Below are 15834 nucleotides of genomic sequence, written 5' to 3'. Positions count from 1 at the left end.
AGCCAGGCATCCCTGATGACTACACAGTGGCGGTCTGAGATGCAGGAGAAACTCACAGTTCTCATAAGCCTTAAATCCAATGTGGGGACTTGATGTGACAGTAATTCCCTGTGTGGCAGGCTAGTATAGTTCAGCATGCACAATCCAATAAATGTAATATAGCACCCAAATAGAATTAAGGGAAAAAATCACATGATATTCTCAATAGATAAAGAAAAAGTCTTTGGCGTAATTTGATGTCCCTTCATAAAAAGCATTAAAGAAACAAATAATAGAAGGATTATATCTCAACTTAATAAAAGCTGTAGACAAGAAACCAATAACCAACATTGTATGAATGGGGAAAAAAGTATTTCTTTTAAATCAGAGATGAGACAAATGTGTCTACTTTCTCCACTTTAATTCAACATAATGCTTGAATTCTTAGAGCAATAAGGTAAGAAAATGAAGTAAAATGGATAAAAGTAGGAAAGGAAGGACTAAAGTTTTCCTGTTTGCAAATGATATGATACTATATGAAAAGACCCTAAATACTCCACCAGAAAATTCTATTAAACATTTTCAGCAAAATAGCAAGATACAAAATCAACATAAAAAAATCTGCAACTTTTCTATGTATCAATAATGAACATGCTGATTAAGAAACCAGGAAAACAATCCCATTCAAAATAGCCACAAAAATATCTAGGAATAAGCCTATCAAGGAGGTGAAAGACCTCTGCAATTAAAACTATAAAACACTGAAGATAGATGGAAAGGCCTCCTATGTTCTTGGATTGGCAAATTAATATTGTGAAAATAGTTATATTACTGAAGGCAATCAACAGATTCAATTCAATCCCATCAAAATCTCAATGACATTCTCCACAGAAATAGGAAAAAAATCCTAAAATTCATATGGAAACAAAGGACCCTGAATAGTCAAAGCAATCCTGAGCAAAAGAGCATTGCTAGAGCTATCACAACACCAGACTCCAAATTACACTACAGAGCCATAGTAACAAAAAACAGCATGGTATCAGCATAAAAGCAGACAGGTGGATCAATGGGATAGAGCAGAGGCTCCAGAAATAAACCCACATAGCTATAGCAAATTGACTCTTAACAAAGTGCCAAAAACATACCTTGGAGAAAAGATAGCATCTTTAACAAATGGTGTTGGGAAACCTAGGTTGTCACATGTAGAAGACTGAAACTAGATCCCTATCTCTCATCCTGTACAAAAACCAATTCGAAATGGATCAAAAACCATAATGTAGGACCTGAAACTTTGAAACTACTATGAGAAAAGATAGGGAAAGCACTTCAGGATGTAGGCATAGGCAATGACTTTCTGAATAGGACTCCAGTAGCTCAGGAAATTAAAGCAAGAATTGACAAATGTGATTGCATCAAATTAAAAAGCTTCTGCACAGCAAAGCAAACAGTTACCAGAGTGAAGAGGCAACCTAAAGAATGGAAGAAAATATTTGTCAGCTATTTATCTGGCAAGGAATTAATACACAGAATACACAAAGAACTCAAAAAATCAAACACCACAAGATCAAATAACTCAAACAATAAATGGGCAATTCAGCTGAGCAGACACTTTCCAAATGAAGAAGTACAAACGGCCTATAAATATATGAAAAAATGTTCAATATCTTTTGCCATCAGGAAAATGCAAATCAAGACTACCTTGAGATTCTATCTTACCCTAGTTAAAATGGTTATCCTCAAGAAAACAATCAGCAAATGCTGCCAGAAATGTGAGGGAAAAGGAACCCTTACGCATTGTTGGTGGGAATGTAAATTAGTTCAGCCACCATGGAAATCAGTATGGAAACTCCTCAAAGAACTAAAGTAGACCTACCATATGACTAAACAGTACCACTTCTGGATTTGCACCTGAATGAATGTAAGTCAGCATACAGTAGAGATACCTGCACACCCATGTTTATTGTGTCACTATTCAAAATAGCCAAGTTATGGAATCAGCCTAGGTGACTGGATAAAGAAAATGTATATGTATACACAATGGGGTTTTATTCCACCATAATGAAGAATGAAATTACATCATTTGCAGGAAAAATGGATGGAACTGGAGTTCATCATGTTAAGCAAAATAAGCTGGATTCAGCTGGATATTATATTTTCTCTTGTGTACAGAACCTAGATTTAAGAAAAAAGAACATGAAAGAAGGTGGGAGAACTGTTTGAGAAGAAGCAGAGTGCAGGAGGAGGGAACTAGAGATAATTATGGAGGGTGAATGTGATCAAAATGCATTATATACATTTATGGAGATGTCATAAGAGGACCCATTATTTTGTATGATTAATATGTGCTAATACAAAATGAATGGAAAAAAAGTCTTGAATGAACCCCTTTGGTCTTACTATCTGTATCTTTCACAGAGTACCAATTTAATGTCAGATGACTTTCTCAACCATCCCCTGGAGTAGGTAACCATACATTAATTCAGTTCTCTAAGTTCTCTTAGCCTACTGAGTCAGCCAGAAACATCCTCCCACCATACCCCATTTTCTTTAGGATTACATCTCTGTCTTAACCTTAAACAATGCTTTTGGACTCAGTGAATCTCATGACTCCAGGCCTCTTTCCTGTGCCTGAGGGGTTTTGTCTCTAGTTTGTTGTAATCCAGATAAAAATTGTACATTCGGTTAGTTGACCCACTTCTTCTATAGTTTTATAAGAGGGTCCACCTCAGGATCCTTACACTTCTTCCAGACCTCAGACCTCTCTAATACTTCTACTCTTCCTTAATTTAAAATTTCCTCCATATCTGTCTTTTATACAATCATTGTATTCTGTGTTTTGCTTATTTATTCCTTCCAATACCTGGAAGGTCTGTCAGCTTCTAATTTTGTAACTTCCTCCCTGTACTGTCAGTGTTTCCTGTGTGTTCTGTGCTGCTAGGCACAACCATGACTCCTCAAGTGGGAAAGTGAAGAAGAATCCCATAGCCCCGGATATCTCCCAGCTGAATCTCCCTGAGTTGAACTGTAAACTTGGTACACCTAATTGGGAGAATCCTGAATCACTTCCACTATCCTGAAAGGGCCAGGTCAGCCCTAGGACTCAGAGGTCCCCATCAGTATTTAAACTAGGAAGAAAAAATGACCACCAGGTGGGGCCAACAGTGTAGCTAAGACCAGCATGAGTTTGGATTATGCAGCCAACACTCCAGAATTCTTGGCTGGGTACCATGCAGTTACTTGGTCATTTCTTTTTCTTTAAATTCACCTCCCCACATTTTATGCAATTACAGTTTTGTGCTTTGATATATTGAGTTGTGGCAGGGTTTTATTGATCTTTTCTTCTTTATTTTGCTAGGTAGACTGTAAAGTCCCTGAGGATAAAACTTCATCACCAAGTGTTTATTGAACACCTATTATATTTCAGGAGAATCAGATTTACCATTATGCTAATGACACATAGGCTATATGTTGCCATTACTTGCATGAAGACCTTTTAAGGTCTTGGTAACGACTTCATAGGCCACAGTAGTGTGCTCACATGATCGTATAACTTTGTAAAATTTGCAAAAGAAAGATATTCTAGGAACGATTTGTTGAAACTGCTGTGTCTTCTCACCTCTACTTTAATTTACTTTGTCTCATGACAGGTGGTATTGGAGCAGCCAGGGTCAGCTTCATGGGTTTGCAACCTGTGCACATAGTCCTGGGCTTAGTTCATCCCTCTGTCATTACCATCATGCAATTGTGAACACTTTAAAGAAGTGGACTAACATTTTCATTTTTCACTGAGCCCCACAAGTTATGGTTCTGGGAGTGGCTATGGACAATTTTGAACCTAGATAAAGTGCAGGTCGAGCTGATAATTAGGATTTAGTAGGATATTGTTATGTGGTTTATAGTCACTTCCACGTGTAGTTAAGTTCTTGCCAGATATTCCAGTATAGGAGTGGCTTCTACGAATACTTCTTGGCACAAAGGGTTCTGATGCCCAAAGCAGAGCCTGGGGGGTCATGATGAAGGCATAAGAAATAGGTAGGAAGTAGAAGAAAAATCAGGTAGAAAAGGTATGGTGCAAGGACCTAGTCTATGGAAAATCTTAGCAGTTATGGAAGCATAAAATTGTAAGCAAAGGACACCGTTCTTAGTGATCCCCATCCAAAACTGAAGCTCCGTGCTGCAGGAATCCATGTGTTGATGAAGAATACACAGTTACAAATACTTCAGATTATCCCTTTCTCCATGATAATCGTAAGAAACAGAATTGATCAAAATTCCTGTTTTTTGCAAATGTCTTTGGTAGAACCACAAAGAATAAGTACATTCAGGCAGGAAGTTAAACATTGGGAAAGTTGTTTTTCAAACATTTACAGTTAAAAGCATGTTATAATCAACAATTCTGGGAGAAAGGATAAATTAGCTTTACATTCTCTTTAAAATGATAAATGACAAAATAGCAAACCATTGTCATTTGAATAGGTGATCAAAGAGTATGTAGCCACAAAATATATGTAGAAAAGTATTATACAGATAATTGATAAAAGTGTGTTGTTTTCCTAGCATTTATAGTAATGATAACATTTATTTTTAAAAAGCACATAATTTGTCATGACTCGTTTATTCATTCTAAATTCACATACAAACTTATTTTTCCATTATTTTTCTTACAGATGGTGCTCAGAATTGTAGAAGATTTGGCTTCACAGAACCAGGGTCTGATGTGCTGAACATATGCTGAGCTCTTGAGAACTGCATTATCTTAGTCCCTACAATGCATCTCTGAGGTCAGTATTATTGCCACTTTGCAGATGCAAAAGCCAAGGTTTGGGGAAGTTCAATAACTCCTTTGATCTCAAACCTCCTGTAAATTGTGGGACCATTTTCTGTGTAGAACTGTCCTTTCTGCAGTCTGTGAGTCTACCAATTCCTTTCTAGTTTCTGAAGCAATGTTGATATCATTTTCTTTGAAAAGTCTCCTAAGACCATCATGATAGGTTCCATCATGCCTATCCTTTCTTTCATACCACAAATCAATTTTATTTAATTGAATGTCATCATCATAATTTAACTTGCATGGAGGAAACTGTCTATTACAGCATAGGGACTCAATGTGTGTATTTGGTGAATTAGTTCCTATGGGTTAATAATTTTCAGAAGCACTTTAGAGCAGCTCCTTGCTTCAAACACTTTCTCACCTTTCCTTTGGCTATGCAGAGGGCGGGTCTGGGAACTACAAAATATTGAGGCTCAGAATTAACACCCAGGAGTGTTAGGATTGTGCAGTTGATATGTAGCAATGTCGTCATTCATATAACTTCATAAGGCTTTCCTGATACATATCCAGGTGCCAGATACCCATGGGGATGGATGTTCATGCCATAAATGCATCTGTTTCATAGTTTTGTATTTTTGTAAACCACATCATCTTAAAATGGAGTAACACCTGTATTCAATTTTCTCTGGAATGTCCAACTGAATTCTCTTATACTTCTCATTTTAGATGAGGCTTTCTGGATGACACCATCTGGGAAATGTCACTTTGATTAAAGTAAATATTCAGCATAGTTAACACTGGGAGCCTATTCGAGTTTCCCTAAGTAGCCACATCTTACAGGAGCAGAAGGCAGCGGCTTTTTGGATTGGAGAACTTGAGAGTGATGCACTCCATGATCTGCTGTCAGTCGAATGGCCGTGTGTGGCCCACTGAGCTCTCAAGGGTTTTGTGTATTTTCCTTTTCTTACCATTGGGCTATTTTTTTATTTTCCAGTTTATTTTGACGCTAAGAAGAAAATATATAAAAAATAAAAAACTTAGCTTTGTGATTGCCAAGTTTTTCTTTCAAACTTAGAAAAGAAACCAGTTGTTGAAAACTGTGATGAATGCATCCTTTGTTTTATTTTCAGCGTAGCTCATGAGGGTACTGCTGTTGGAATGAGGCCAAATTCCCCAGGCAGGAGGGAACTTTTGACCAAAAGGAGGCCTAATGATTGTGGAGGGTGGTGTGTCAAAATTTCCTCTCAGCTGTCCCAAATCTCTTTCCTTCTACAAGGTTTGCTCACAGACCACCCCTCCTATCTTCCAGTCATTCCTTGTGTTTTCAGCACTTGCTACCGATGAGTATGTCATCTGTTCGTAAGAGAATGCTATTGGTATGATGTGAGGCTTTCAGCATTTTACTTGTGGTTTTTTTTCCCAGCTTCCACAGCTACTGACTATTTGACTGTGGGATCATGTATGGTGGAGGGTGACAGTCAGGTTGTTAGCATTATTCCTCCTTTATTGTTGTCCTGTCACCAAGTGGTTTGGGAGAGCCAAGAGAGAGTCTAAGTTCCTTGTTCTATAAATCACCCTCAGAGAAGTCCCCCTCTGATCTCTCTCTTCCTCCCATGTGCTGGAAAAGAGAAAAGAGGCTGGTGGGGAGGGTCACACTGCATTTTCAAGGAAGCGACGGAAATGTCTCCAAATGCCTTGAAAGCATCCACATGTTTCTTATGAAATCAAATATTGCTCTGAGGATACTGGTACACTATCACTCAGCAGCTCCCCAGTTTGGAGGCCCTCTCTGAAAACTACATATCTTGGCTGGGGTATTTCACTCATTTATTACAAATTTTGTTTGCAAGGGTGTTTTCCCCACTAGACTGTGAGCTCTTTGGGAACAGAGACTGTTTTATTCTACCTGGTAATTCCAATGCCTGGCCTCAGAAAATCTTTGTTGAATAAATTAATGTAAAAATAACTGAGTTCAGAGCCCTGGAGTTGAAGTACAACTAGACAACTCTTTCTCTTGGAGATTGATGATTTAATCATTTATCAACTGATTTGAGTTTTGTTACATGAAGTTGAGTTACATTTATGAGGTACAGTTAAGGGAAAGAACTGTTTGTAACTTCCAAGAAATAGAAAGTTTGGCTTGTTTTATGTGTGAGGCCAGGGAAAAGGAGTGGAGACACCAGAATGCCTCATAAAGACAGACACCTAACTTCCTATGGAGGAGTCTGATATCTCAGAATGGAGACATCAGATGGGGCGAAGTGTTACTTTGAACTCCTCATGCCTTTTCCTGTTATTTTAACTCTGAAATTCAGCTGTCTTTTAAATGCCCCATGATCTACTTGTAAACTCTTTAAGCAAAAATTATGCTGTGTTATGTGGCTACCAGATTGGAGCTTTTCTCTCCCTGCTTCATTCAGTTAATTGAGCTGTGATAGAAGCCTCAGTAATTTATTCAATGGAGCCTTTCTGTGCAAACAATTCCAGGCTGAGGGAAAGAGACTAAGCTGAATCTCTTAAACACTTGAGATGCAGAATTCATGTTTTGGAAAACACCAGTGAGTCAGTGTCCTCAAATGTAATCAATAAAAGACAGCCTCCATCATCAGCTTTTCATTAACTGAGCTCAGAGTTGTCTCCTTTTATTGCTTTTTACGTGTTTACAGTATCTCATTCTTTCCTTGATTCTGGATTTTCACACCATATGGCCACATCTTTAAGTCATTTTTCAGCTGCTCTATTAAATAGTAAAATGAGATTCAGAACAGATTTCTTTGATTTTAAAATAGCATTTTGAGTATGGGATTTTTTTTGTAAATATAAAAAAGAACCAAGGCACTCAAGAGCATGAAATTTCAGGTATTCCTATCCAGACAGTGTAATATGTAGCTTTCTACTTAGAATAAGTGTTTTTCTCATGGAATTTCACCTGCAGTATAAATTGACTCATTCATCCTGCATATTGAAATTTGTTTCTACTTAAGATTTAGTCTTCATTATTGCTAATGAGCATAGACTGAAAATGAACCTCAAAGTATATCTTTATAATTTTTCAATATTATATTTCTCATTAGAAATGATTGTAAAGCTTATGAGCATAGATACTACATGTCAATAATGTTCTGTAGCTAAAATTATGGTTGTGATCTACTGTTTGGTAATACAAAATGTGGGGTTCTTTTATGTTCTACTTTCTTTTCTGGACTATTTGGTGGTCAGTTCCTTCAGAAGTTCCAAAAGAAAGAGCATTGCTGCTAACATTTAGACTTCACAGTTTAGAATTGGTCAATGAGAGCTTATGGCATATGGTCCTACAGTTTAATGTAGTTTACTCTAAAAAGAGTTAGGCATTTACATGTCCACTTGTTTTTTGAACCAGGAAGGGCCTTTTGCTGTAGGTTGACTGGAACTTTTTTTTTTTTTTAGTACATAACGAAAGGAACCCACTGCATGAGCAAATTTTGTAATATGAATAACTTTGCCATTGATCCAGACTTTTGCAGCAAGGGCTGTGTCAATCTCATTTAATCAACTATGAGTATATGACTCGAAATCTTCAATTAGCCATTAAAATGTGGACATCAATTTGAAGAAGCAAATGACCTAGAGCTGATTATTTAAGGTTAAAACTAAGTGCACTCAACATCCAGTTCAATGGTCTCTTAATTGCAATCCAATAAAGTCAATTTTAAGTAGTGTACAATTTGTGAGTGTTATAAATACAGTTTACATATTTTAACCCAATTATGGTACTGTTTGCTAGAGAAATAGCTTCAGTTCAAGTAAGCTCATTGAATGTGCATATGTGGGTAACTATGAATATTTTTAAGTTCATTATTTAATGATACTTTGGAAATAGCAAGTTGAAGCAACTTTTCTAGGTAATTCAGGTAAAATTCTGCTTTTTCCTGAATTATCCTGGTATTATTCATTGTTTTTATTGTCACTATGAAATAGTTATACAAGATTTTAAAGTAATAAGAAAGTAAAAAAAATTGAGTTTAAAAATTTTAAATCATAATCACATTTGCACGTTTTTTATATCTTTTTAGAAACACAAACCTCTGACATCTCTCAACCTGATGAGTGCCATTTATAGAATGAGAAGGTAGTCTTCAAGGCCAAAATTAAGAGGGATACCTATTTTTTAAAAAGCATCATCCCTCAGCATTTATGAGATATCAAAGAGGTAGTGGTGGTAGAAAATTATATAAATATGGTGCTTTTTCCTAAGAACTACTTGAAACTAGGAGAGATGGCTCTTACCAAACAAGTGAAAGAAATATGATGAATGAAATGGCTTAGAGATAGATCAGAGGGATAAGCATTTCCCAAACTCACTTTTGTCATTTTCAATCTGAAAGTCAACACAAGAGGGTCCCTTTCCTTGAAGGAGATCCTTCAGGGGATTTGGTAGAGGTGCCAGTCTTCTGATGTTTTCAGATCATTAACTGGTAGGAAGCAGTTTATTCTTTTGAGAAATTTTTTATTTAATAAATTTTTATTGAGAATCTACTGTGTGCTGGGCAGTGTTCTGAGAGAGAGCTGTGAACAAGAAAAAGCCTTTGCCTTCCAGGAGCTTGTTTTCTAGTGGTAAGAGAGGCAAATAAACAGGTGAGTAGAAATGTCTTCAGATGATGCTAAGTAACATGTAGAAATATGAAGCAGATAAGGAGGACATTTCTGTCAGGTCAGAAAATGCCTCATTGATGAGATGCCCTTTGAGCATGGACAAGATCAAAGACCAATGTTATGTTGTATTGAAAAAAGGCATGGCAGCCTGGAAGCTGAAATAAGCCAGGCAAAACCCTTCCTCAAGCCATCTTGTATTCAGCTGTCATTTTTTGGCCTGGCAGAAGTGGCCAAAAAACAACTTACAAGACTACTCAGTCAACGGATTCCTTATTCTCTTTTAAATACCACACTGGAAAAATAATTTTACCAGCTACCTTTTTTGGAGTCCTTTGTATGACAAGCATTGGGTTAGACATTTTTTTAGGAGTTCATGTTAAAAAAATTTTTTTTTGTGGTACTGGTGTTTGAACTCAGGACCTCATGTTTGCTAGGTGTTCTACCACTTGACACAGAGCCAACCACTTTGAGATACAGTCTCACCCTTATGTCCAGGCCAGCCTGGGCCACGGTCTTTCCATTTGTCCTTTCCTGAATAGCTGGGATGATAGGTGTGCACCACCCATGACCAAGCACTGATAGAGATGGGGATTTCAGGAACCTTTTTTTTGCCCTGATTGGCCTTGAACCATGATTCTCCTGATCTCCACCTCTCAAGAAGAAGCTAGGATTATAGGTGTAAACCATCGTGTTTGGCCCAGGTTAAAATTTATTATTTCCTTTTCTCTAATAAGGACACTGATACTCAACTAAAGTTAAGTGACTTGCTCAGGCCCACATGGTTTTGAGCGGTCTACCACTCAAAATGTGACATTAGATGTCTTTCTAAGTATGTAGAATTATCTGATAGGACAGTGACAGCATGAGTCAATTATTAGAATATCTTCAAAATGTGACAGATAGTGTTTTTAGTTGAATGAGAAACACTGATTTGTGTGCTTGGAAAGTCAGAATAACAAATGATCACAGCCTCTGGTTGGAGTCACTAAATGATGTGAGGTTTTCCACCATAGAGGAGTCGAAACACTATTGTTATCTGGTAAGTTTGGAGTCTGAACCACTGATTTGCATGATCTCTGACTCCTTTCTCCCCCTAGTTGAGAAATATTTGCTCAGTCCATAATACTTTTCATTTTTAAGCTTTTTCGTACTTTGTTAGGAATACTGGTTCTTCTTCACAAATATATAGCTAGCCTACTACAATGAATGAAAATCACACAGTCCCTCTAAAGGGCATTTAAAATTTGCTTGCTCTCAATTTTTCCATGTCTGTCCTGAAATATGTAATATTAATAAGATTAATATCCATTCCTATTCATCCATAATCATAAAATTTTTCAGTGATGAAATTTAGAATATTTATTTCTGTCTAAAACATGGCAGAACAACTGAGATCCTGAGTCTTTTGAACATCAGTGTGTGGAAAAGTGATCTTTATCTGGGTTATTTAAAAATGCAACATAAAATTCTTTATGTCACTCATTTCTATAAAGTTTTGGTTTCACATTTTGAGCTAACCTTGTAGAGGAAAAAATGATAATGAAGTGAAGTATGCATATAACGAGTATCTGTTAAAATAACAGGTCTGGAAAGAAACTAACATGTGATGTAACACAGGAGTTTTCTTGACTTCTTTAGCAGATTCACATTACAGCTGATCTTTGGTCTTGGCCCAACTGGTTGTGAGTTCTTGATTTCAATGCCACGTGTTCATGGTGTTGGGGGGTGGGGACATCCGTCTAATAGTAGTTTGGATCTTCCCTTCATGTGTGCTAAGTTGATTGTGATACTGGACTATTTTTTTAATGAAAATGCCTATATCAAAAAATAACTTAGATTTTCAAATTGTCTTTTTGATCAAATCCTGACTAGCTTTTAAAAAAATAGTTAAGGTTTAATGGTAAAGAGTAACAAAAGCAAAGTGTCTGCACAAAACTTCAAAATACTTTCATCTCCTCCTTGTTCCCCAATTTGTTTTTGGTGTCTTTATTGTGACTTTTTACTTGATAATGAATATTAATATACATTTTAGATTTCTTTCATTTGGTTTTATTCTGACCCACTTTGAAACTCATGCTCAGGGAATTTCTATTGATGACTATGCAAGAATTATCCTTGGATTATTATCCGTTATCCTCACCTACTTTATTATTATTTCTTAACCTCGCATATCATTTCCTGTCCAAGTGTCTCATTATGTTTCGAAGGGAACTTTGGATATGGAGATACCTGCAGGCAGTTAGAGATGTCAGGCTGTGTGTGCAACAGTGGCAATCAGCATCAAGAGATGCCTTTGACAGGAGGAAGGTACCTGGGTCCTCACAGGGACAATCCCCTCCCCAGGGTCTTTGCAGGCCCAGTGTGATTCTGTGTGATTCCAGAAGCAGTGAGACTATCATTTTTGTGTGCTTGCTCCCCAACTCATCCCATTAAATACAAATCAAAAGTTATGAATTTACTAACGTACTTGATAGTACAATGAGAACTCTAGAGGAAACAAAGATGTGTTCCTTAATTTAGCCAATATTGATGGTTTCGTTATTTATGCAAAGTACTAAAATATTTGGAAGTTAAAAAAAGTCCCTCTGATTTCTGTTCAGTAAATTGCTTTGGATACAAAGTATGCAGCTATGGAGGAATTAGAGAAGCACTGATGGGTATAGGAGGGAAAGAGAAATCTCTATATGGGGCATAAAGGGATTATAGGGAAATAAATCACCAGAAGAAATACAGTTGGGTTCACAGGAAGCAAATTCATGAGAAGAATGAGAATTTTAAAGAATGCATTAACAGGGGCAGGAGCACAGAATTGAGAAGTGAGCATCCTTAAGTGGGTAGTGGGTAGGCATATGTGTAGTTAGGCACCACACACAGAGAAATGACCAAGCCTTGTTTTGGCCCTGACAGAATTTATAGCCAAACAGAGGGAAGAATATACAAACCTATTATATTATATTATGTTATATTAACTATATCATATCATATCATATGATAGTACTAACAGTGAGTACCAATGGAATGTAAGAGGAGGGACTCAGAGAAGGCTTGAAGGATGAGGCAGTGACTTTTAAAGCAAACACCAGATTTGGTAGAAATGAGATCTCTGATGAAAAATAATTCTCAATATGCTCTAAAATCTAGTATCAATTACTTCTAAATTTACTGAAAGCCCTACTATTTTGAGAGACCTTGTCGCACAATTGCTTTGGGACTTCATATCTCAGGTATTTGTGAAATTTGATTCATCATATATGATAGAAAAAGTTATAATTTTCCCAAAGCTATACTTCCCACCATTTTTAGGGTTTTCCTTAAAAAAATCACCATAAAAACTCTTAACACATAAAATTAAATGGAGGATAAAAGCAAAATTCATAGTGGAAAACTTCCCCCATTGTCTATTTATATACCATTACCTTTTAAAGGGGTACCACAACTAATTATGGGAATTAACTCATAAGTGACATAACTTTTAGAAGGTAATGGCATATTCAAATGTAGGAGATACTGTATCATAGGGCATGGACAAGCACACTGGTATAGGCGTACATATAGATAATATACATATTTGAAAAGAAGCACATTACACTAGCTTGTAGTCTTTCATCACTGTGCTGTAACATCAGAAATTTTTCTTTGTACTATTAGTCCTCTGGAAACCACAGTCATCGAAGTAAACAAAAATACATGGCCTTGACTGCATAATATTATATGGATATAACAAATTTCACATTATGTACAACGACACTATTAAATGTGTTAATACAACACATAAAATGACCAATTCTCTTTAAATTTTAGTGTTTAGCATATTTGTTTTGATTGTACATGTGGGAGCTGTGAGAACAGCTCTGCAAAAATACTTTGCAAGTTACCATGGTGACTAACTTGTAGTGCTTTATGGCAGTGTCTTTCCCCTGGGCCTGAATTCAGTTGCATGTTTTTTCAATCACAATCCAATAGTTGATGTTTACATTTTCCTATTTAAATTATATGCACACATACTAGTTTATAACTTTATACAAATATGTAATTGAATCATATTTCACATTATAATAGTAAAATCTTATTTCTCTCTTTCTTTTTTTGCTAGGTTCTACACTCCATTTTTCTCCTTCTTCCTTCCTTATACCAGTAACCTATATTAACAAATGATATGTATCTTTTTTCCCTCTATTGTAATACAATTACACATACACACACACATATATCCATGTATATGAATATCAAACATGATTTTTATAAGTTTCATGGAAATCCTTACAAATTATTTGATATGCATAGTTTCTATTTATTCATTTTAATGGCTACTTCATATTCCATGTTATGAATGGACAATAATTTACTTAGCCACTTTGTTCCCATTTTCTTCTATAAATAATTGCTCAATAAACATTATCACACATATCTTCACTTACTGGTGTTGTTATTGTTTCTACAAAATGGATTCTGAGAAGTTGAGATTGCAGGCTTAAAGACTATTTTATGTGCTTTAAATTTTTATAGAAGTTGCCATATTATTTTCAAAATACATAGCTTTTATACTTAGCAATATATGAAAGTATCTCTTCCCCATGTCTCTGCAGCAATAGGAATTATGTATAATTCTCTTTAATTTTCACCACTTTATAAGGTACAAAGTAAAATTTTACTGTTACTTTAATTTGCATTTTTCCAGACTATAACTGAATTTGGTGGTTGACAATTTGGATTTGTTTAAAGAATGTGTTTGTTGAAAAATTGTACTTACTTAAAAATTGCCTATTCATGCATATCCTTGCCCATTTATTAGATTTTCATGTTTTTAATCAGATTGTGGTCTCTTTGTTTATTACAGATTCATCCATTTGTTTATCATCCCTGATACAATTATTTCTTTCTATATCCATTGTTTCTCTATTGTCTTCTAAGTGGTTTATGTGATACAGAAGTTTTAACTTTTCGCATACTTCTTCAAAAGTGTTTTAATATAAAATTATCTAATCTTCTTCTCATCTTCTAAAAAACAAAAATCTTAATGAAAATCTAATCAGAATATATTACATTCATATAATTGATAATTGAAATTAAGTATTCTCAACCGAGAATATTGATATGCTTTCTCCCTTATCAGCCCTTATTATTGTTCTCCTTATGCAGGTCTTACGTCTTCCTTGCAAAATTTATTCTCAGTATATTGTTGCTTGATGTTACTATAAATATAATATTTTCCCATTTTGCATTTCTAGGAGAAGTGGGGAAAAGATATTGATATTTAGATATTTATTTTATATCCAGCTACCTTTCTAATTTTTGTAACTCTAAGAGTTTTTTGTTGTTTCTGTTTGAAACTTGAATTTTTGATGGGCTTTCAGGGCACACATTTATATTACCAATAGAAAAAAACATAGTTTCATATATTTTTCCAGTGTTTATGCCAGTTAGTTTATTTTTCCCCCTACATGGAGACAGTGGTAACTAATAATAAAGACACTGGGCATATTCTAAGTTCCTAATTTTAATTAAGATGGTTACAATGTTTTACTGTTTAAGAAAATACATACACCCAATTATTTTATAAATAGTCTGTGTGTATTGTAAATTGTTTCCTTCTATTGCTATTATTTTAAGGGTTTCTGTAATTATTGTTGGCTACTGAATTATATCAAGTGAAAATTTGGCATTTATTAATATTATCAATGTTTTTTCTCTAATGTGTTGAAGTAATAAATTATGTTGATAGGTTTCTGATCATTAAACCAACTTTAATAAATCATCTTTGGTTTTATAATACCACTCCTTTGGCATTTTCAATTCTGTTTTTGATGAGTTTTTGTATTGTATTTGCACCTATATTCATAATTATGAGATTTGTCTATAATTTTTTTCTTTTTTAATACTGTCTTTCATAGGTTTTGGTTAAAAGTGATGTTTGCCATATGAAATAAATTCAAGAGCTTTCCATCTTTTTCTATAGTCTGAAATAATTTAAGTAAGTTCATAACTATAGCTGTTTAAAGATTGAATAAAACCATATTGCCATGTTGACTTTTAAAAAATGATAGTCTCTTCTGTGGTAATTACCATGTTCAAGTTTTCACTGCTTTTAGATTGATTTTGGTGATTTATATTCAGCTAGGAAATCATCCATTTCCTCTAGACTTTCAAATATGTTTTCCATGAAGTTACATATAGAAGACTTATAATCTTTCTTACATCTGTGATCATTATGTATGCTTTCTCTCTCTCTCTCTCTCTCTCTCTCTAATTTATCTTTTAACTTTAATCAGGTTTTGAATCTCTAAAACATCATGTTTTAAATCTTTTCAAAGAATGAACTTTTATAGTATACTTATTCTTTATATTTTTTGGTGTTTTGCTTATCAGTTTTACCTCCTATCATTAATTATTGCTTCCTAGTTTATTTAGGTTTAGTTAATGTTTATTTTTCTACTTTTGAGGAAGGAGGGCTT

At 35.1% G+C, this 15834-nt stretch overlaps 1 protein-coding gene across 1 annotated transcript in view; it reads left to right on the top strand.

Annotated features, from left to right (window-relative positions):
- Positions 1-13469, top strand: part of LOC109700344 (glutamate formimidoyltransferase) — a 60354-nt gene extending 46885 nt beyond the window's left edge. The window contains 2 exon segments of the mRNA XM_074071344.1: positions 4647-4760; positions 5477-13469. Of these exon segments, the coding sequence (XP_073927445.1) occupies positions 4647-4714 (68 nt within the window). The 3' untranslated portion in view covers positions 4715-4760; positions 5477-13469.
- Positions 13470-15834: the final 2365 nt, after the last annotated feature.

This window comes from Castor canadensis, chromosome 4, assembly GCF_047511655.1.
Source record: "Castor canadensis chromosome 4, mCasCan1.hap1v2, whole genome shotgun sequence".
NCBI lineage: Eukaryota > Metazoa > Chordata > Mammalia > Rodentia > Castoridae > Castor > Castor canadensis.
Note: the sequence above shows the minus strand (reverse complement) of the source record. Positions and strands in the feature narration are given on the sequence as shown.